Source organism: Pristiophorus japonicus, chromosome 13 (assembly GCF_044704955.1).
Source record: "Pristiophorus japonicus isolate sPriJap1 chromosome 13, sPriJap1.hap1, whole genome shotgun sequence".
In the NCBI taxonomy this organism is placed as follows: Eukaryota; Metazoa; Chordata; class Chondrichthyes; family Pristiophoridae; genus Pristiophorus; species Pristiophorus japonicus.
In genome coordinates, this window is record NC_091989.1 from 76,252,965 (window position 1) to 76,276,843 (window position 23,879).

Below are 23,879 nucleotides of genomic sequence, written 5' to 3' on the forward strand. Positions count from 1 at the left end.
TGTCCCAGCTCAGCCCAGCCCCCTGTCCCAGCCCAGCCCAGTCCCCTGTCCCAGCCCAGCCCAGCCCCCTGTCCCAACTCAGCCCAGCCCTCTGTCCCAGCCCCCTGTCCCAGCTCAGCCCAGCCCCCTGTCTCAGCTCAGCTCAGCCTCCTGTCCCACCCCAGCCCAGCTCTCCTGTCCGAGCTCAGCCCAGCCTCCTGTCCCAGCCCAGCCCAGCTCCCCTGTCCCAGTTCAACTCAGCTCCCTGTCCCAGCCAAGCCCAGCCCCGCTGTCCCAGCCCAGCTCAGCTCCCCTGTCCCAGCTCAGCCCCGCCCTCATCCCAGCTCAGCCCAGCCCCCTGTCCCAGCTCAGCTCAGCCCAGCCCCCTGACCCAGCTCAGCCCAGCCCCCTGTCCCAGCTCAGCCCAGCCCCCTGTCCCAGCTCAGCCCAGTCCCCTGTCCCAGCTCAGCCCAGCTCCCCTGTCCCAGCCCAGCTCAGCTCCCCATCCCAACCCAGCCCAGTCCCCTGTCCCAGCCCTGTCCCAGCTCAGCCCAGCCCCCTGTCCCAGCCTAGCCCTGCTCCCCTGTCCCTGGCCAGCTCAGCTCCCCGTCCCAGCCCAGCTCAGCTCCCCTATCCCAGCTCAGCCCAGCCCCCTGTCCCAGCCCAGCCCTCTGACCCAGCCCCCTATCCCAGCTCAGCTCAGCTCCCCTGTCCCAGCTGAGCCCAGCCCCCCACCCCGTCCCAGCTCAGCCCAGCCCCCCGTCCCAGCTCAGCCCAGCCCTCAGTCCCAGCTCAGCTCAGCCCCCTGTCCCAGCCCAGCTCAGCCCCCTGTCCCAGCCCAGTTCGGTCCCCAGTCCCAGCTCAGCTCAGCCTCCTGTCACAGCCCAGCCCCCTATCCCAGCTCAGCCCAGCCCAGACCAGCCCAGCCCCCTGTCCCAGCTCAGCCCAGTCCCAGCCCACCCCAGCCCCCAGTCCCAGTCCACCCCAACCCCCTGGCCCAGCCCAGCTCCCCTGTCCCAGCTCACCCTAGCCCCCAGTCCCAGTCCACCCCAGCCCCCTATCCCAGCTCAGCTCAGCTCCCCTGTCCTAGCTGAGCCCAGCCCCCAGTCCCAGCCCATCCCAGCCCCCAGTCCACCCCAGCCTCCACCCAGCTCAGTCCCCTGTTCCAGCCCAGCCCTTTGTCCTTGTCCCTGTCCCTGTCCCTGACCCAGCCCAGCCCCGCCGGCCAGTGTCTGCACTGAACAAAAGCGCCGTCACCCGGGCAACAGGGAGACGCCGAAACGCGGCGGCAGAGCCGGAGCACAGGGCTATCCCAGCACCATGGCACAGAGCGGCCGTGCCCCCCGCCCCAGCGCTCGCTAGCCGGCCCGGACACAGGATAACCCCGTGTGCCCTCTGCAGCGCCGAGGGAGAGAGTCCTCGATCCAGGTCGGTGCTAAAATTCAATGTTCGAAGCGTGGGGTCAATTTCTGACAAACCTTTTACAGCATTCCTGGAAACAGGCAGAGAGCTCGATCGTGCTTGATATGGATCGTCAGAGCCGTGTATGTGTGTGAATCTGAGTGTGAGTGTGTGAATCTGTGAGTGTGAATCTGAGTGTGAATCTGTGAGTGTGAGTGTGTGAATCTGAGCGTGAGTGTGTGTGACTCTATGTATGTGAATCTGAGTGTGAATCTGTGTGTGTGAATCTGTGAGTGTGTGTGAATCTGAGTGAGTGTGAGTCTGAGTGTGTGTGTGTGTATGAGTGTGAGAGTCTGAGTATGTGTGTGGTTATGTGAGTGTGTGAGTGAGTAAGAATCTGAGTGTGTGAGAGTGCATGAGTGAGTGTGAATCTGTGTGTGAGTGTGTGAATATGAGTGTATGAATCTGTGTGTGAGAATCTGTGAGTGTGAATGTGTGAATCTGTAAGTGTGAATCTGTGAGTGTGTGTGAATCTGAGTGAGTGTGTGAGTCTGAGTGTGTGTGGGTGGTTATGTGAGTGTGTGTGTGTGAGTAAGAATCGTGAGTGTGTGAGAGTGCATGAGTGAGTGTGAATCTGAGAGTGAGTTAGTGTGAAGGTGAGTGTGAATCTGTGTGTGAGTCTGTGTGTGTGTGTGAGAGTCTGTGTGTGTGTGAAATGTTGAGGCAGTGGGTATGGCTAATGGACCTGGCCAGGAATGGGTGAAGGGACAAGGGACCAGGCCTGGAATATCTGGCATGGATCATCGATTGTGTGCAATGTGATACCCAGCTCAAGGAGCCTCATCTGGAGTAGCAGGAGCTTCATTTACATGTTATAATACATTTAAATTGAGCTTAGTGCTATTTGCCCACGCACTTGGCATGGGACGGTGTGTGGGATTCCTCTCACCTGTTTGGAATGAGACCATCATAGAATCATATAGCATTCAGCTTGGTTCCCTACTGTATCATGGACTTTACAATTGTCATAAGCCTCCTTTCTCTGTCGCATTTTAACTTCTATATATTTAGTCATCCAGGGAGCTCTAGCTTTGGATGACCTTCCATTACCCTGGATAAGAATATATCTATCTGTACCTGACTCCAGCCCACCCCCATCACGCTGGTTAGGATGGATGTGGAGAAACGGTTTCCACGTGGATGAGTCCAGAACAAGGGGGCATAAACATAATCATTAACAGATCACATTTTTTTTTTAAATTCATGCTTGAGATATGGGTGCCACTAGCAAGGCCAGCATTTATTGCCCATCCCCAATTACCCTTGAGAAGGTGATGGTGGACCTCCTCCTGAACCGCTGGAGTCCGTGTGGTGAAGGTACTCCTACAGTGATGTTAGGGAGGGAGCTCCAGGATTCTGACCCAGCGACGATGAAGGAACAGTCAATTAATGTCCAAGCTGGAGGGAAATTTGAAAGTGATGGTGTTCCCAGGCTCCTGTTGCCCTTGTCCTTCTAGGTGGGACAGGCCGTGGGTTTGGGAGGTGCAAATAAGGAATTTAAGAGGAATTTCTTTATACAGAGTGGTGACAATGGAGTGGTTGAAGCAGACAGCATTGATGCATACATGAGGGGAAGGGGAATAGAGGGCAGCGTATGAAGAGGTAATCAGAGTGGGCGGAGGCCCGAATGGCAGAGAGCATTTGGGTTGAATGGTGTGTTTCTGTGCTGTAGATTGCATGTGATGGATGGAGAGAGCCATACATTGCGCTACACTGCCCATTGCTGCCCAGAGTTTCTCCCAGCAAATCACTGCACAGGCTAACACAGTGCCCAGACTGGAGTCTGCACAGGTGAAGCTGTCCTCCTTTTCAGGTAACTACACATCCAGTCCCATCACGCACACACACACACACAGATTTTCACACACACTCAGATTCTCTCAAACACACACACACTGACACACACTCAGATAACTCCACATCAAGTCCCATCACACACACACTCAGATTCTCTCACACACACATTCACACTCACTCACACACTCAAATAGCTGTAGATATGGGAACAAGCGGCCAAGAGGAGGTGGCAGAGCCAGTTGAAGGGCCAATATCACGACAACAACAACATACATTTATATAGTGCCTTTAATGTAGTAAAATATCCCAATACATTTCATGAGAGCATAATCAGGAAAAATTTGGCACCAGTAGCCAAAAGCTTGGTCAAAGAGGTAGGTTTTAAGGAGCATCTTGAAGGAGGGGAGTGGTAGAGAGGCAGAGAGGTTTAGTGAGGGAATTCCAGAGCTTGAGGCCTAGACAGCTGAAGGCACAGCCACCAATGTTGGGGCAAAGGAAATCACAGATACACAGGGATGGATTAAGGGTACCCCAGCCATGGGCCTCCTACTACCATTCACATCAGTAAATGACATTAGTGAGCTAAGTCACAGGGCACTATACTGAGTATGCATCAGGTCAAGGTGAGGTCAGGTCTACATCTCAGGTTATGTTCTCATTGATACTATGATGACACTCATTTAATATTTTATTATGTTTCCAAACAATCAAACCGATACCTTGATGAAACCCTGTATAAACAGTAAACAACAATGCTTTAATAAAAAAAATTCTTACATTTTGAAACTAAATCGACAATGACAACAATTTAGAACAAGACAGTGCAATTTTTTTCATAAGATCATCATTTGTCATTTGCATTCCATTTTCTCCACAGAGACAACTACAAATATAACATTACATTGGCATTTTCCTAGATTTTTGTCGGCTAAACTAGTCAATGATTTTCAAGAAGTTCTCTCAGTACTTCGCTCTAGATGCTCATGATTGAAAGAATATTACATTTAGTTCCTGACCTCATCCTTGATGCGTTTTAATTTCGAGAAGGACTGCTCACCACTGCAATTTGATACCATCATTGACAGATATATCCGAAGAGCTATTTCAATGTTAGAAAAGGTTTGGGTGAGGATGTGTGTATGGAGGAATTGGTACATTCTCAGCTCCGCTGACTTTGTTTGACACAAATTGAGGTTTGAAGCTCTGTTGAGAATGCCACCCAGCTAGAAAGTTAGATGAATTCACTTTCAATCATAGGTTCCAGATCTTTGGGTGAGGAATGGGCACGATTTGTTGCGGCTTGTTTGATCTCATGAGTCGAGAGAGCGGCTAGCTTGGACAGGAATCCAAACTTATAGTTGATTTCCTTGTATGCTTCAAGGTGGTGTTTCAAGGTACGGATTAGTTGATCAATGATGACAAGGAACACTTCAGGTTTGAATTTCTCCTTGGGTAACAGCACAGTGTTTTCAGCATCTCCATCGTCATAGCGGCGGTTGCATACTCGGACGTGCCTCTGAGCTGAATTATACTCATCATGACCACACAGTTTAATCCCTAGGTCTTCGGAGTCCTCAAACTCTGTACGCTGGGTCTTGACAAAATTAACAAGGGACTCGAGTAAGGACACCATGACATTCAGATTCAAGCCGGTCTCTTGAAGCAAGAGATTGGTCAGGTGAAAGCACTTCAAGACTGTGTTCCAAATAACAAGAATAGCTGAATCCAGTTCGCTCAGTTTGTCAAGGATCAACTGAGCTTCATTTCGGCATTCAACTTTCTGTTCCTCGGCAGTTGCCAGGGATTCCAACACTTTGCATACAAGAGTGTAACCTTTGAGCAGGGCTGACACTGCTTCATACCTTGCTGACCATCGAGTAGCAGAAAGCTGTTTGACGACAGGCAGCCTGAAAGGCTTTAGTTTTTCGTAAGGCAGTCATTAGCGATACATCGATGCAGAGAGAAAAGTGATGTCAAAAAATCTGTCGATCACTGGGCTGCATTTGGCACTGTTTATCCCCACAAGGTTGAGTGAGTGCGCTGCGCATTGTATAAACGTTGCATATGGGCTTTGCTCTTTGATGATAGTTTGGACACCAATGTATTTCCCACTCATATTTGAAGCATTATCATAAGATTGTCTGTGACAATTTTGTATGTCGATCCCGTTCTCATCCAGAAAGGCCAGTATTATTTGTTATTTCTTGTCCAGTTTGACTGATTATCGGCAATGTCATGTATGTAAGCTTTATAGAACTTCGTTGATGAGTCAGAGAACTTTTGAAAAACTGTGGGGTAACCCGGCTGCACGACCCAAGCTGGTCCCGGTCCTGGTGAAGCTGCATACTTACACCAGGGAACTGATATCTGTTCTCGGCAGAGCGGACGTGCAGGTATCTCATGGGGGCGAGACGCACGGTTTACCCTTGTGGGTTATTGCAGGCGATGGGCCGACACTACTCGGCAGGAGATGGATGGGGAAAGTCCGTGGGAGTTGGGAAGACTTCATTCCTCCACAGACTGCTGCTCCCAAAGAGCAGTCTTGTAGGTGCAGGCCGATTGCTGGGGTGCGAGCCAGCGGGGCGCTGCAGGCGATGAGCGGGAGGTCCATCGATGGCCGACAAACCGGGGGGGCCCCACGCAGAGAAAAAGTCGGGCAGCGGTAGAGACTACAGCGGCGACCGAAACAGAGGGGGCTACAGCGACGACCGAAACAGAGGGGGCTACAGCGACGACCGAAACAGAGGGGGCTACAGTGACGACCGAAACAGAGGGGGCTACAGCGACGACCGAAACAGAGGGGGCTACAGCGACGACCGAAACAGAGGGGGCTACAGTGACGACCGAAACAGAGGGGGCTACAGTGACGACCGAAACAGAGGGGGCTACAGCGGCGACCGAAACAGAGGGGGCTACAGTGACGACCGAAACAGAGGGGGCTACAGTGACGACCGAAACAGAGGGGGCTACAGTGACGACCGAAACAGAGGGGGCTACAGTGACGACCGAAACAGAGGGGGCTACAGTGACGGCCGAAACAGAGGGGGCTACAGCGACGGCCGAAACAGAGGGGGCTACAGCGACGGCCGAAACAGAGGGGGCTACAGCGACGACCGAAACAGAGGGGGCTACAGTGACGACCGAAACAGAGGGGGCTACAGTGACGACCGAAACAGAGGGGGCTACACCGACGGCCGAAACAGAGGGGGCTACAGTGACGACCGAAACAGAGGGGGCTACAGTGACGACCGAAACAGAGGGGGCTACAGTGACGACCGAAACAGAGGGGGCTACAGTGACGACCGAAACAGAGGGGGCTACAGTGACGGCCGAAACAGAGGGGGCTACAGTGACGGCCGAAACAGAGGGGGCTACAGTGACGGCCGAAACAGCAGGAGAGGGGGCTACAGCGACGGCCGAAACAGAGGGGGCTACAGTGACGGCCGAAACAGAGGGGGCTACAGTGACGGCCGAAACAGAGGGGGCTACAGTGACGGCCGAAACAGCAGGAGAGGGGGCTACAGCGACGGCCGAAACAGAGGGGGCTACAGTGACGGCCGAAACAGCAGGAGAGGGGGCTACAGCGACGGCCGAAACAGAGGGGGCTACAGCGGCGGCCGAAACAGAGGGGGCTACAGTGACGGCCGAAACAGAGGGGGCTACAGCGACGGCCGAAACAGAGGGGGCTACAGCGACGGCCGAAACAGAGGGGGCTACAGCGACGGCCGAAACAGAGGGGGCTACAGTGACGGCCGAAACAGAGGGGGCTACAGTGACGACCGAAACAGAGGGGGCTACAGCGACGACCAAAACAGAGGGGGCTACAGTGACGACCGAAACAGAGGGGGCTACAGCGACGACCAAAACAGAGGGGGCTACAGCGGCGGCTGAAACAGCAGGAGAGGGGGCTACAGTGACGACCGAAACAGAGGGGGCTACAGTGACGACCGAAACAGAGGGGGCTACAGCAACGGCCGAAACAGAGGGGGCTACAGTGACGACCGAAACAGAGGGGGCTACAGCGGCGGCAGGTATGACCCGGGAGAACGCGACAAGTTCCAATTCTAAGATCTTTCCAGACGGACTTCTCTCTCCACACGTTTAATCGCACAATCGATCCTGCCTCCTTAAAAGCTTCCACTGCTTTGCTATGTGTTACTTCCCCTAATCTACAACAACTACCCAAAGGACGCAATCATTCCGCCGCAGTCCCTCCTACCATGGTTGTTGTAATGAGAGGGCTCGGATCATCACCAACGTGCGGATTATCGGTGCTACCTGCAATGCTGGAGCCGAGGCCAGAATTCCCCCCCCCCCACCACTTCAAGCGTGATTTTATACTTTCTTTCTTCTTTGTCAGCGAGCTCAAGGTGGCGGCGGCCTCGTGGCAGCAGTGCGCGGCAGACAAAGGCCAGCAGAGCGACTAAAATGGCGGAGCCCAAGGAAAGCCTCGTGGGAACCACAAGATGGCGTCTTAAAAGGGCAATGCACCCAGGAGCCTTAAAAGGGCCCCACAAAGAGACTTGTGTAAGGCAAGAGCAAGTCTAGAGGAGTAATAAGACTGGTATGGTGACGTGTGTGGATAAGAGTTACATTTTTTTGTGTTGATGCTGGTTGGTTACTGTGTTTAAAAAGGTGAGACAAGGGATATAAAGGATTTACAATGCTAAATGGGTACTGCATTTAAATATGATGGACACGAATGATTTACGAAAAGAGTCACATCACGGGGTACAGTAAAACAAATAAAAGGGTTAACGGACCCGTGACTAATAATGCAAGGGTTCAGCGGCTGCATATGAACCACTAAGGCGACTACTGAGCACAGAGGCAACGCACCAGATGCGATATCCTGTCTCAGCGCAGCCCAGTAAAAAGAGGGCAGTATACCGCCACCGTACCTTACCCAGCAGAGCTGGGATTAAACAACTGTTCAGTGCACCTGTAATCTTTTGACATACCAGCTGTACCACATATTGTATGTACCATACTAATGTACCGTCTATGTATACCTGTTTTCTGTTGGAGGTTATACCCGACACTTCATCACCCATGCGAGGACTGCAAACACCACATGCTTGCAGCTAATAATCTCTGCATGGGATGGTCATGAACTCACAATCACTAACCCACCAGTACGAACAAGGCCAAGGTTACCGGCAATGGCTTTTGGAACTGTGCGGGGGCGGGGGGGGAGGGCGGCGGGGGAGTGAGATGTTGTGTATTGTCCAGGTACATTAAATGTATAATATAAGTACAATGGTGCACCTCAGAGGGCGCTGTGGTGGGAGACCTGAAAGAGACAGTATAAAAGGCTGCCCACCATGCCTGAGAGGCACTCTGGAGTTGAACAATAAAGGACTAAGGTCACTGCAGTTATTGCAACACTAGACCGTGTGGAGTCAGTGATTTGTGTGCTACCTACACCACAGTAACCTCAGTGGCCATTTAGCCAGAATGTGCAGAAAGCCTGTAACCAGGCTAATATACGAGGTGGATGAACCAGATGAGGGGTCTGCGAGGCAGGATGACACTTGGGGCAAATCAATGGACGCTGAAGTTCAGCGGGTTCATGTGGCAAACATTCACAGCTCATATACCAAAACGCCACCTATGATGATGAAAGTCCTATTAAATGGCATCCCTGTACACATGGAGCTGGACACGGGGGCCAGCCAGTCACTCATGAATGTTCAACAATTTGAAAAGCTGTGGCCACTCAAAGCCAGCAGACCCAAACTAGAACGCATTGAGATACAATTACAGATGTATACCGAAGAAATCATTCCAGTGCTAGGCAGTGCAATGTTGGCGGTCACACACAATGGATCGGTGAATCGGCTGCCACTCTGGATTGTCCCGGGCAATGGTCCTGCACTGTTGGGGAAGAGCTGGTTAGCTGAGATTAACTGGAAATGGGGGGATGTGCACGCCATGTCATCTGTGGAGCGAAGTTCATGCTCACAGGTCCTACAGCAATTTGAGTCACTATTTCAACCTGGCGTCGGGACGATCAAAGGTCCCAAAGTAGTGATACGCATCACCCCGGACGCCAGACCAGTGCACCACAAAGCCAGAGCTGTGCCGTATGTGATGTGGAAGAAAATTGAGAGTGAGTTGGACCAGTTGCGGAGAGAGGGCATCATCTCGCCCGTTGAATTCAGCGACTGGGCGAGCCCCATCGTTCCCGTCCTAAAAGCGGATGGCTCGGTCAGGATCTGTGGCGACTACAAGGCCACTATCAACCGGGTGTCCCTACAAGACCAATACCCGCTCACGAGAGCGGAGGATCTTTTTGCCACGCTGGCAGGCGGCAAGCTGTTCACCAAGTTGGACCTCACTTCAGCCTATATGACCCAAGAACTGGCCAACGAATCTAAACTACTGACTACCATCACCACGCACAAGGGACTGTTTGTTTACAACAGGTGTCCGTTTGGCATTCGATCAGCAGCTGCGATTTTTCAAAGAAACATGGAAAGCCTGCTCAAATCCATTCCCAGAAAAATCATTTTTCAGGACGACATCCTTATCATGGGTCGTGATACCGAGGAACACCTCCACAACCTGGAGGAGGTGCTACGCCGACTGGACCGGGTGGGCCTGCGACTCAAGAAGCCTAAGCGTGTGTTTTTGGCTCCCGAGGTCGAGTTTCTGGGCAGGAGGGTTGCTGCAGATTGGATTCGGCCCACCGAATCCAAAACAGAGGCGATTTGACGAGCACCCAGGCCCTGCAACACATCGGAGTTGCGTTCATTTCTGGGACTCTTGAACTATTTCGGGAACTTTCTGCCAAACTTAAGCACATTGTTGGAGCCGCTACATGTGCTCCTGCATAAGGGTTGTGATTGGTTTTGGGGGGTCTGTTAGGAACTGGCTTTCAATTGGGCGCGGAACCTACTTTGTTCAAATAAGTTGTTGACCCTGTACGACCCCCGTAAGAAATTGGTTCTGGCATGTGATGCATTGTCCTATGGGGTTGGGTGCGTGTTGCAGCAGGATAACGCTGAGGGCCAACTACAACCTGTGGCTTATGCCTCCAGGTCGCTCTCTCAAGCTGAACGTGGATATGGGATGGTTGAGAAGGAAGCACTCGCATGTGTCTATGGGGTGAAAAAGATGCATCAGTACCTTTTTGGCAGGAGGTTCGAATTAGAAACGGACCACAAGCCGTTAACATCCCTGCTGTCAGACAGCAAGGCTGTCAATGCCAATGCGTCAGCTCACGTACAGCGATGGGCTCTCACGCTCGCTGCGTATGACTACATCATCCGGCACCGGCCCGGTAACGAAGATTGCGCTGACGTGCTCAGCAGGCTTCCATTGGCCACCACCGAGGCGGCAGCTGAGATGGTCATGGCTGTCGATGCCTTTGACAGCGCAGGCTCCCCCATCACAGCCCGCCAGATCAAAATCTGGACCAACAGAGATCCCTTCCTATCCTTGATTAAGAAATGTGTCCTGACTGGGGATTGGGCGCCCGCACACGGAGCATGCCCTGAGGAGGTCAGACCGTTTCACAGACGGATGGATGAGCTCTCCATCCAAGCCGACTGCCTACTATGGGGCAGCCGGGTAGTTATGCCCCAGAAGGGCAGGGAGGCATTCATCAGGGAACTCCACAGCGAGCACCCAAGCATCGTGCTGATGAAGGCCATTGCCCGGTCACGTGTGGTGGCCGGGAATTGATTCAGACCTGGAACACTGTGTTCACAGGTGCACGACGTGTGCCCAGCTGGGTAATGCCCCCAGGGAGCCCCCGCTCAGCCTGTGGCCCTGGCCCACCAGGCCATGGTCACGTATTCATGTAGACTACGCGGGCCCTTTCATGGGAAAAATGTTTCTCATTGTGGTTGATGCGTAATCGAAATGGACCGAGTGCATCATTTTGAATTCGTGCACGACATCCACCACTGTGGAGAGTCTACGCACGGTCCTTGTTAGTGATAATGGCCCATGTTTCACAAGCTACGAATTCTGGGAGTTCATGTTGGGTAATGGCATTAACCATGTCAGGACAGCACCGTTCAAGCCGGCCTCCAATGGCCAGGCGGAACGTGCGGTCCAAATCATAAAACAAGGCATGCTCAGGATTCAAGGACCCTCCCTCCAATGCCGCCTATCGTGCCTCCTGCTGGCCTATAGGTCCCGACCGCACTCGCTCACGGGGGTCCCGCCCGCGGAGCTACTCATGAAACGAACACTCAAAACTTGGCTGTCCCTCATTCATCCAGTCCTGTCCGACATTGTTGAGGGCAAACGCCAGTCCCAAAACGAGTACCGTGACTGAAATTCAAGGGGGAGATGTATAGAAATTGATGACCCCGTATTTGTTCTCAATCACGCTTTGGGGCCCAAATGGCTTGAGGGTACTGTAATAGACAAAGAGGGGAATAGGGTCATAGTGGTTAAACTTAACAATGGGCAGAGATGCCGCAAGCATCTGGACCAAGTAAAAAAAAGGTTCAGCATGGACACTGAGGAACCTGAGGAAGATCATGAGATGGTATTCACACCACCGCCAGTGAACGAGCAACAAGAACATTCAGCAGCATGCACAGTCCCCGCGGCCAGCCCAGACAGGCCGGAATCACCACAGGTGACAGACATGCATACCAAGGCTCAACAACCAGAGCCCCAACTGCGGCGCTCCACGAGAGAGCACAGACCACCTGAGAGACTTAACCTATGATTCCAATAAGATGTTGAGGGGGAGGTGATGTCATGTATGTAACCTTTATGTAACAACACTGCAATACTGTATATACGTAAGAAATGCACACCTTGACCACAGGGGGTGAATTTGTGGGAAACACTCCTCACCTGGTCATCCAGGTATATAAAGGGATGTCCCATGCAGGGTCATTACTTCTTGGTCCTGTGAATAAAGGTTCAGGTCATGGAGTGACCTTGTCCATAGAACGTGCATTGTGTGGATTTGTGGTATTGTGTAAGGACTTTACAGGCAAGAACTTTAGGAACTTTTCCTCAGGACCAGTCGGTAGAACATAGCGGACGACAAATGTCAGCTGATCTGAGGATGTGACATCTGGCATTGAATCAACAGATATTGAATAGAACTTCGCTGATTTCAATTCCTGGATAATTGTCTCAAGTACTTTGCCACACATCAGACGAATCAGTTTTTCACAAGTGGTGGAAGACAAATATGAAGTACACCCCTTGCTTTTGTTGGTGAATTGCTTGATGTATTCAGCAAGAAATGCATCGTAGTTTTCAAGAACCTCCAACACACCTAGATAATTACCATTACTTGGAGACCCAATGATTTTGTCTCTGCCTTACGATGAAAGACCTCATTCACAGAGAGACATTATCAGACAGACAACCCGCTCTAGCACCTTGTGCCAGTACTGTCATTCATTTTCAAACTGGAAGACAATATGACCATCCACACAATCAGTGCCTGCTTGTTTAGTGCACATTACTACCATGGCTTCTCTATGCTGCTGGCTGTTTGCGTGAGATGAAATCCTCTCATCTCCATGCTTCCAGTCATTAAACCCATGAGTAAAGTGTCTACATGTTTGTGCTGTGACCTTGCAAGCAAAGCAGTATACTCTACCGTTTGAAGGTGAATAACAGAGCCACATTCACTCCACACATTCCCCTGTCAGCGGGTGCACACGTATGTCACACGTACACATTAGCGTCCTCGTCTAGGTCAACATCTCCAGCATTGAAGCACTGACCAAACTTGATCAGCTCCGCTGGGCAGGCCACATAGTTCGCATGCCAGACACGAGACTCCCAAAACAAGTGCTCTACTCGGAACTCGTCCACAGCAAACGAGCCCCAGGTGGGCAGAGGAAACGTTACAAGGACACCCTCAAAGCCTCCCTGATAAAGTGCAACATCCCCACCGACACCTGGGACATAGACCGCCCTAAGTGGAGGAAGTGCATTCGGGAGGGCACTGAGCTCCCCAAGTATCGTCGCCGAGAGCGTGCAGAAATCAAGCGCAGGCAGCGGAAGGAGTGTGCAGCAAACCAGGCTCCCTGCCCACCCTTTCCCTCAACGACTATCTGTCCCACCTGTGACAGAGACTTTGGTTCTCGTATTGGACTGTTCAGCCATCTAACAACTCATGCTAAGAGTGGAAGCAAGTCTTCCTCGATCCCAAGGGACTGCCTATGATGATGATGATGATGATGAAGAAGGACTTCGAGCAGTATCGGCGACATCCTTCCTTGGCATGAATCAGGCTGGAGTTTTGGAAGTCTTTATCATAGTTTCGGCAGTCCTCACTACCTTTTGCAATCCAATGGTTTTGCATGTCTTCTGAGATATTGTCTCCCCACAGCCCAATTCACTTATAAGTTGCGCCTCTTTCAGTTCAGTATGCGCCAGTTGGTTTTCATCTTCAACTTTTTGGACTTGGAGCTTCAACTCAGCCAACTCCGGGTCTGGTGCTACTGGTGGTTTCGTTGTTGAAGTTGACTGCACAGCCTTCATCTTCACGATCTTGAGTTTTTAGTTGGAAAAAATGATCTAGTTTAAGCAGTTTAGCTACTTCTCGACTCTTTTGCTCCTTGCGTAGCTGGTGCTCTTTCTGTTATGTCTGTAATGTACTTATGAATGACTCCATGAGGCAATGTGTTGTACTCAAACTGTAGTGACCGTGGTCCTTTATTTGTAACTTCAGAGTGTGGCACAAGCATGGTGGACAGTCTTTTATACTGGGCCCTGCACACCTATGCAAGTGACCCTCAGGTCTCCCACCGCAGTGCCCTCTGGTGGACAGCCTCTGCTACAGGGACAGGAAATCCTGGTCTCCCTCTAGTTGCACCCTCTAGTGGTGCCAGGATAGTATATACACAGTGTAAACCTTATTTACAGTACATCAGATAACAAGTCTCAATCTTATGCAACTAGACAGTGACTACACAGAGAGTATAATTATAGTCTGCATAAATAACATCACTCTCCCCCAAGTCCTTTGTACCAATTACCTTTGCACTCTGTGCTCTGGCTTAGCTCTCCCCAGACTTAAGTGCCAATAACCCTTGCACCTTGGCTGTGCTTTGGCTTGGCTCTCTCCCTGTTAACCCCCAAGTCCTTTTGCCACAACATTGGGTAGTGGTTACCAGTTTGGATGGTTCGATGATGCAATGGAGGTTCCAATGGGTTCTGGGTGTGATCCATGTGTGTGTCCATGGCTACATACATCCATTTCCCCCACCCAGCGAGATCATGCAGCTGGCCCGTTACATTAACATACAGGATCAGACACAGTGCAAGTACAAAGAAAGGAAGTTACAGTTTGTATCGTGACGCCTTGGTTCAGTGACTTACATTCGCTACGTTTTGCGGTCGTGCACCAGGATTGGGTAGATTGCATTCATGGTTCAGTCATGGTAAGTGCTGAGGTAGCAGTACAGGTATGCAAGGACGGGGTCCTAGTCATCTGATAGCAGCGATGCGTGCCCTGCTAGCCGGGTGGGCTTGGTTCTCACCTAGCCAGGACTCAGGGCCTTTGCCATTGCCTAGTGGTGGGCAGAGCCACAGATGTGTGTGGCCTCCCTGTCCTCCTTTGAGGGCTGCAGAATCTTCTGCCTGCTCTCTAATGGTGTTGGGAATCTGGCTGTTCCAGATCCCTTTTGGGGAACTCGTTGGTTCTGACCTTTCACTCCCGGACATGGCCGAGGTAGCGACTGAGTCTGGGGGCTGCGCCGTCTCCACCCAGGTGGTGAGCAACGGCGGCCGACTGCGCGTATTGGCGCCGTTTTCATTTCCAGGTCCGTGGCGAATCATGCCATCGGGTGCCTGCAGTGTGGGATAGACCTGGGGCAGGGTATCAGGATCAGTGCCTTCACCCTCCTGAGGTCGCTGACCTATAACTTGTGGGAACACCTGGGGCAGGGCATCAGGATCAGCGACTTTACCCTCCCAAAACCGCTCGCTTGCTACTTTTGGGGACACTCTATTCCCGTCATCTCGCAACAACATTTTGTTCTTTACATTAAGACTGGTACCGACATCTCGCAACAACATTTTGTTCACAATCTTAATCGGTTCGTTACATTGATTGCCATGCATACAATGTCTCTTTAAGTTCAGTTGGTTGCAGGTCTCCTTTAAGAGAACCCTGCTGGCTTTACCCCAATTAAATCCTTTGTTAGACACCACGTGTTGGTCCCTCAGCGTTGTGATATGGCTGCGGCCATCTTTTTTTTCAGCCACGCTGCACCTCGCTGCAGCAGGGACGCCATCTTGCCTCTAACCTCGAGGTCGATTGCCTTGATCCTTCTCTCCCGTGTTACTGCCACAAAAGCTGGAAGAGTGCCTGTGAATTCGATCTTCCTCCCCAGGAGTCCTTCCACTGAAGCCGGGAAGGTACTTTTAGGTCATTCCGGTCGGATCATTGCCACGCAGTTGTGATGGACGGTCTGTACCTCAGGTGCTGCGCTGGTCTGTTCTCTGGTGCCTGGCCCAAGCGAAGGTGAGGTTTTGCTCTGCCTCTGAGCATGGGGGACATCGATTGCTGGAGTGAAGAGGTCTTCCCATTTCCACTGGATCTTCCCCATCCACCTTCTTCCGAGTAGCGTTGGACCATCACCTGCAACAATCTACAGAGGTAACTTGTGCACCACGCCATTATGGATTACACTTACATCTGCACAACCAAGGACTGGGATCAGCTCCTTGGTGTAGGTGCACAACTTTTCCTATATTAGAACCAGCTCAGGTCGTTTTTTGTTCCATAGCCTCTCAAAGGCATCCTGATTCATCACTGACTAGCTCGTTCCCGTGTCACTTCCAGGAAGACTGGAATGTCGTTTATCTCGACTTCCATCTTCAGTGGAGGACAATCGGTGGTGCAGGTATACACTCCATACACTTCTTCTTGGGACTGAGCTGCCTCTCTGGCCAAATCATCATACTCCCCGCTGGATTTAAAGTCATCTACTGACTCCTCTGCTAGGCAGTGAGTAGTATTTTTTTTACACATGTGCTGGAGGTGGCCCTTCGTGTTACAGGCTTTGCATACGTACTCAGCAAACTGACACTGGTGAGCCCTATGGTTTCCACAGCAATGCCAGCATGGTGCTACTCGATTAGCACCCCTTGGCAGACTCTGAGTTCTGGAACCTTGAGGTCTGTGCTCTCTGCCCTGGGCAGAGCCATGTTCTACAGTCTTGCCTGTGAAAGGCACCATTCTGTGTACAGTACTTGCTGGGTTTGAGTCCACAGGATGAATAATTTGCTTGGTGCTGCAGGTCGAGATCATGAATACCTGACTGATGCTGATGGCCTTCTGCAGGTTGACTGTGGTGTCAGCAGATAATACCTTGTGAAGGAGGCCCTCGTGGCCAATTCTCATAACAAAGATGTCTCGCAATGCTTCGTTGAGGTGCGTGCCAAAATCACACGATGCCGCAAGTCTCTTGAGGTCGGCAGCATATTTTGCAATCTCCTGGCCCTCAAGTCTGCGGTGAGTGTAGAATCTGTGCCTGGCTGTGGGAATGCTCTGTTTTGGTTTTAGTTGGTCATGAATTAGTTCAGTCAGCTCATCGTAAGTCTTATCATTGACCTTCGTGGGTGCCAGCAAGTCCCTGACGAGGCGGTAGACCTTGGGCCCACAACTGGTCAGCAGTATAACCTTGCGCTTCTCTGCCAATGTGCCAGTCTCCCCTGCCAGGTCGTTTGCCACGAAATATTGCTCGAGCCTTTCCGTGAAGGCAACCCAATCATCACCCTCTGCAAAGTCTTTTAGTGTGCCAAAGGTAGCCATAATCGCATGAAAGTTCGTATTCTCGTCGCCAGTTGTTATGTCTGTAATGTACTTATGAATGACTCCACGAGGCAATGTGTTCTACTCAAACTGTAGTGACCTTGGTCCTTTATTTGTAACTCCAGAGTGAGGCACAAGCATTCTGGGCAGCCTTTTATACCGGGCCCTGCACACCTACACGGTGACACTCAGGTCTCCCACCACAGTGCCTTCTGGTGGACAGCCTCCGTCACAGGGGCAGGAAACCCCGGTCTCCACCAGTTGCACCCTCTAGTGGTGCCAGCATAGTATATAAACAGTGTAAACCTTATTGATAATACATCAGGTAACAAGTCTCCATCTTATAGAAACATAGAAACATAGAAAATAGGTGCAGGAGTAGGCCATTCGGCCCTTCTAGCCTGCACCACCATTCAATGAGTTCATGGCTGAATATGCAACTTCAGTACCCCATTCCTGCTTTCTCGCCATACCCCTTGATCCCCCTAGTAGTAAGGACTTCATCTAACTCCTTTTTGAATATATTTAGTGAATTGGCCTCAACAACTTTCTGTGGTAGAGAATTCCACAGGTTCACCACTCTCTGGGTGAAGAAATTCCTCCTCATCTCGGTCCTAAATGGCTTACCCCTTATCCTTAGACTGTGTCCCCTGGTTCTGGACTTCCCCAACATTGGGAACATTCTTCCTGCATCTAACCTGTCTAACCCCGTCAGAATTTTAAACGTTTCTATGAGGTCCCCTCTCATTCTTCTGAACTGCCCTAATCAAACCCTTTGTCCTCCTCTGCTAAGTTCTAAATTTCTCCCAGTCCCCGGGTTCGCTGCTATTTCTGGCCAATTTGTATGCCACTTCCTTGGCTTTAATACTATTCCTGATTTCCCTTGATAGCCACGGTTGAGCCACCTTCCCTTTTTTATTTTTACGCCAGACAGGAATGTACAATTGTTGTAGTTCATCCATGCGGTCTCTAAATGTCTGCCATTGCCCATTCACAGTCAACCCCTTAAGTATTATTCGCCAATCTATCCTAGCCAATTCACGCCTCATACCTTCAAAGTTAGCCTTCTTTAAGTTCTGGACCATGGTCTCTGAATTAACTGTTTCATTCTCCATCCTAATGCAGAATTCCACCATATTATGGTCACTCTTCCCCAAGAGGCCTCGCACAACGAGATTGCTAATTAATCCTCTCTCATTACACAACACCCAGTCTAAGATGGCCTCCCCCCTAGTTGGTTCCTCGACATATTGGTCTAAAAAACCATCCCTTATGCACTCCAGGAAATCCTCCTCCACCGTATTGCTTCCAGTTTGGTTAACCCAATCTATGTGCATATTAAAGTCACCCATTATAACTGCTGCACCTTTATTGCATGCACTCCTAATTTTATGTTTGATGCCCTCCCCAACATCAATACTACTGTTTGGAGGTCTGTACACAACTCCCACTAACGTTTTTTGCCCTTTGGTGTTCTGCAGCTCTACCCATATAGATTCCACATCATCCAAGCTAATGTCCTTCCGAACTATTGCCTTAATTTCCTCCTTAACCAGCAATGCTACCCCACCTCCTTTTCCTTTTATTCTATCTTTCCTGAATGTTGAATATCTCTGGATGTTGAGTTCCCAGCCCTGATCATCCTGGAGCCACGTCTCCGTAATCCCAATCACATCATATTTGTTAACATCTATTTGCACAGTTAATTCATCCACCTTATTGCGGATACTCCTTGCATTAAGACACAAAGCCTTCAGGCTTGTTTTTTTAACACCCTTTGTCCTTTTAGAATTTTGCTGTACAATGCAACTATACAGTGACTACACAGAGAGTATAACTATAGTCTGCATATATAACACTTTCCTTTCCCCGCCCCTGATTTGTGTGTAGAATGCATCTCGAGAAAAAGGGCATCGAGAGTCTGTTTACATCAAGTGGAGAATAACATGCACCTGAGACCACACGGCTTCGCTCTGCTCTTGCTACGTCACTTATGTCAATACTGTTTACCCTTACCCCTAATCCCACCCTGTTTGGGCCCCACTCTAGGTTTGGGCCTTGGGCAACTGCCCCATCTCCCCCCACCCCCACAAACCCCACTTAATCCGTCCCTGCAGATGCACAAGAGGCCAGAATTGGAGGAACCCTGATTTCTCAGAGTGTTATAGGGCTGGAGAAGGTTATGGCGATAGGAAGAGGTGAGGCCATGGAGCAATGACCCAGCACAAAAAGGGTCAAGTCAGTCTTAAGAGAGTAACCTTTCAACCCAGCAGCCAGCCCATCCCCCCCACTTACTCTTCCCACTGGGATAGTTGGTAGGAAAGATCAGTCGGCCATTCACATCCCAAAGCACTTCACAGACAATGAAGTATTTTTGAAGCATAGTCACTGTTGCTTTTAGGCAAGCACAACTGCCAATTTGCACAGAGCAAGATCCCACAAACAGCAATGAGATAATCTGTTTTTTTAGTGGTGGTTGAGTTAAAAGTTGGTCAGGACACCTCCCCTACTCTTTTTCCAGCTGGGCCATGGACCATTTTTCACTCACCCGAATAGACAATGCCTTGGTTTAATGTTTCATGCCAAAGACAGCATCCCTCAATACTATACTGAAGCATCATCCTAGATTATGTGGTCAAGTCAGTGTAGGGTGGGGCCTAAACCCACAACCTTGTGCCACAGAGATGCGAGTGCTATCACTGAGCCAAGGCTGACACTTAAACACACAAGGCCATACACCAAGGCAAGCACCAGGGCCTTGAGCACACACACTCGCACGAGGTCGTTAAGTGTAGTTCCACTTTATTTGAACCTGAGTACACAGAGTTCCCTTGGCGGTGTGGAATCAGATAGTAGTGAATGAAAGGAACGGGATCCAGGGCAATGAAGTTGGTGCAGAGGCCAGTGTTGGTGAAGGGGTGCTTTTGGTAGCTGTAGTGTGCACATGTGGAGAGAGGATCATTGGGTAGAAAGGGACACCAAGCTCTTGTCAGCCTGTCTAACTTGCGACATGTCTTAAGTTTCTGGCCATTAATTTCAGCGAGTGGAAGATCAGCCAGTCAGCCAATCGGGGAAGGTAACCTCTGCCTCCAAATTTTCGATTCACACTGCTATCAAGCAAGACCCCACACACGCACCAGAGATTCTCCAGTTCAAACCCTTCTCTTTTCTCTCTTGCATATCAAGAAAACTTGAAACAGGCTTTTGTGAACATGCTAAAAATATGCATCGACTGGTTTTGATATGTTTCTTTGTCTAAACAGGTGACTGCAGTGCATTCGGGCAATCTTCGAGACAATGAGCAACGAGAATGTCTTTTTCTTTGACCAGGTAAGAAAATGACGGCTTCTTCAAACTCAATTAAACAATCAACAGAAAATCAATAGTAAGGCTCCAATTCTATCTCGACAGGCCAGTTTTAGAGCACGTCAGAAAAAACAGAAGATGGCGCAGGACGATTCGCAGTCTGCACTGAGTATTACGGGCCTGAAGCCTCAAATGGCTAACTTAACTAGTAGGTAAGATAACCGTTGGTCTGTAGTCATTGCAGAAACCGTGTTTGTTTAATACTTGGCATTCCAGCACATGGAGAACCAGTGCAATGACTTGCCTGTGTAGTGAACGTTTGACCTTGCACATGCAGTGTTGCAGAGACGCTCACTCTGATCGGGTTTGTTTTCACACACTGTGCAGCGGGCGGTTATTTAGTGAGGTATTGCCAGAGTCCAAAACTAAGGGTCATAAACAATCTTCCCCCTCATTTTTTTTTGGGTGCTCGGCCAATTCAAAATTTCTCACATGCGCGAAATGTCCCATTGAAAAGTCGGTGATCGGCCTGTGCAGGACCTCCAGACAGCTAACGGAAACATTGGTCATAAATATGAGATACTCACTAATAAATCCAATAGGGAATTCAGGAGAAACTTCTTTACCCAGTGAGTGGTGAGAATGTGGAACTCACTACCACAGGGAGTGGGTGAGGTGAATTTCACAGATGTTTTTGGGGGGAAGCTAGATATACACTTGAGGGAGAAAGGAATAGAGGGACATGCTGATCGGGTTGATGGAGAGGTGGGAGGAGGCTTATGTGGAGCATAAACACCAGCATGGATGTGTTGGGCTGAATGACCTGTTTCTGTGCTGTACTTTCTATCATTTTTAAATTTGGTGCATTAATTTATCCTAGTTTGTCTCTTTCAGTCGTTTGAGGCTACTTAAGGTCAAAAGGAAACCCACATTCCCGCTTGTTACTGGAGTGATGGGAGATGCTGATGTCCCACTGGCTGCAGCCGTTAATACTGTGAATGTCTTCAATTCTGCATATTCGGACGATAGCGCGCAAATCCATTATTTTGAGAAACTGAAAACCGCTGCCCCTCACCTGCTGGACGAGATTAAGAGAATGATTCTCCACTGCAAAATCGCCAGAATACCATTCCCCTGGGGTCTTCAGAACATCTTGAATTATGACTACAAGGCCTTCACCAAAGAGGTGTCTTACACCAAGAAGGGATGGCCCACTGCAACGTGCAAGTACTTCAGTAGGCAGAGAGAGCACAGTAGTAAACATAGTATGCTTTCGACGAGCAGCAACATCACTGGGAGCACCAACGTCCTATCCATAGCCACGTTTACAACAGAGGAGGTAGAAGACCACGAAGCCATGACACCAGATGGGGAACTAGTTGAATCCAGTCTGGTCGTGCGTAAGTGTATTCAATCTGGGGCGCCAAAAATAATAATTCACCTGCTTGGTGCTGCTAGCTATAGAAGGAAAGAGTTGCATTTATATAGCACTTTTCACCACCTCAGGATTTCCCAAAGCACCTCACATCCAATGAAGTATGTTTGAAGTGTACGCAGCAGCCAATTTGCGCACAGCAAGGTCCCAGAAACAGCAATTAAATAAATGACCAGGTCATCTGTTTTAGGTGTTGGTTGAGGGATAAATATTGGCCAGCTCGGGGTAACTCCCCTGCTCTTCTTCGAATAGTCGCCACGGTATCTTTAACGTTCACCTGAGAGGGCAGATGACACCTCGGTTTAACGTCTCATCCGAAAGACGGCAACTCCGACAGTGCAGCGCTCCCTCAGCACTGCACTGGAGTGTCAGCCAAGATGTTTGTGCTCAAGTCCCTGGAATTGGACTTCAGCTCACAGCCTTCTGACTCATTGGCTCAGTAGGTAGCACTCTCACCTATGAAAGAGGGACAGATAGATTGGGAAAGATACAGGATAGAGAAGATGCACCCAAAGGAGAAAAGTACAAAAAAATTGAGAATGAATAAGAGAGTCGGATACTCATTGAGGTGGGGAGAGAGGGAGGATAGAGAGACAGGTGGAGAAGAAGAAAGGGAAAGAGAGAAAGAGGAGTGCAGATAGTTATATACATTATGTTCTTGAGTCCACAGGAGATCGACCAGTTTGATATTAATTTCCAATATATTCTAATATTTAAATATCTGTATTATCAGGGTTCTGTTTGCTTATAATGAACCAGAAATTGAAGGAATGTGCAAAGCGTCCACGTGTAAATGAACATATATTTTCTGTTTTCAATCAACAGGTTCTATTGCTTAGGCTTTCAATCTGCTATAACTGTATAATGGCCCCTTGTTTAATAACCTAGATTCTGCATTGAGAATAACGGGGGTGCTGTCAGCATTCACCATTATCATTGAGTAAATCTGACAGCAACTTCCGACACGGAAATCCAAAAGTTGCGGACTGAGTTACCCTGCCACTCCACAGGCCAATGAGCTCAGCATTGAAACCAATGTAAGGGCGTGAAGTTGCGGTATTATCTCACTAAACACGTCAGAAAAGTTGGGGCCGGTGCATTCAGGTGTAAGTGCATTTTTAATGGCGTGTTAAGTCATAATTACTGCTAAACAACCTCTCTGGCCTTCAAACTTTAATTTTACAAGTGTGGAGTTTTATTCCTTCAGAATTTAATCAGTGTTGGAGTTTTAAAAAAAATGTAATTTTTTAGAAACTTTTTCTGTCTCTTATTTTTCTCTTTTAATCCCATCTTTCATTCCCAATCTTTATTTTGCTTTCAGTACATCATTTAAATCGAATTTATAATTCCTGGTTTATACTTCCTGGTTTAGACACTGCGTGGCTCAGTGAGGATTCTTCAATCTGATTGGTTGAAGAGCCTCGCAGTTACTTGGCCTGCTCACAGATGCCCTAAAGATCAGGGCAGCACCATCTCAGGTTTCCCTCCAACACAGAGAATATGCAGTCAACAGCCGTGTCAGCCGTGTACAAGGCTTGGCAAGATTTGGCTTCGTATAATTAAGGACCCGTTCTGGTGGCCCAGCTCTTTGTTTATTGGTTCCAAGGAACTGCAGACTGTTGCTAAGGAGTTAGCGTATGGAACTAGAATCACAAACTGAAGTAGAAATGACTGGAAAATTGTGGCAGTCCCGCAGTCATCATTTTCATCAGCACTTCGCGCAGTCGCTTTAAATCCATGTCTGGAACCATATCTCCTTTCGGCTTTCCACATTTCCTTCTTTCGCCAGTGACAAATTTCACATCTTTCACCTTGCTGCTATCAGCTAGAAATGGTACTTGTATGCCATTTACAGTCGGACACTCTGGGAGTGAGTGGTGTACATGCTATTCACAGTCGGATACTCTGGGAGTGAGTATAGTACATGCTATTCACAGTCGGATACTCTAGGAGTAAATGGAAATGAACCCGCCTGATCAAACTGGGTGGAATGGTGTTTAACAATCTGCCCGGTTTTACTCTCTGTTGAAGTCAATATTGGGCGGGGTGTAACGGTGTCCCACCCAATCCCGTGGGTTTCGCGCCCGGTGAATGAAGTTACATTTGCCCCCTCTGACTCTGCATGCATCACAGGACAGGAGAGAT

At 49.7% G+C, this 23,879-nt stretch overlaps 1 protein-coding gene across 1 annotated transcript; it reads left to right on the forward strand.

Annotated features, from left to right (window-relative positions):
* Positions 1-5,850: 5,850 nt before the first annotated feature.
* Positions 5,851-7,128, forward strand: LOC139278125 (RNA-binding motif protein, X-linked-like-3). Its single transcript, XM_070896781.1, has one exon. The coding sequence runs from the start codon at positions 5,851-5,853 to the stop codon at positions 7,126-7,128; it is 1,278 nt and encodes a 425-aa protein (XP_070752882.1).
* Positions 7,129-23,879: the final 16,751 nt, after the last annotated feature.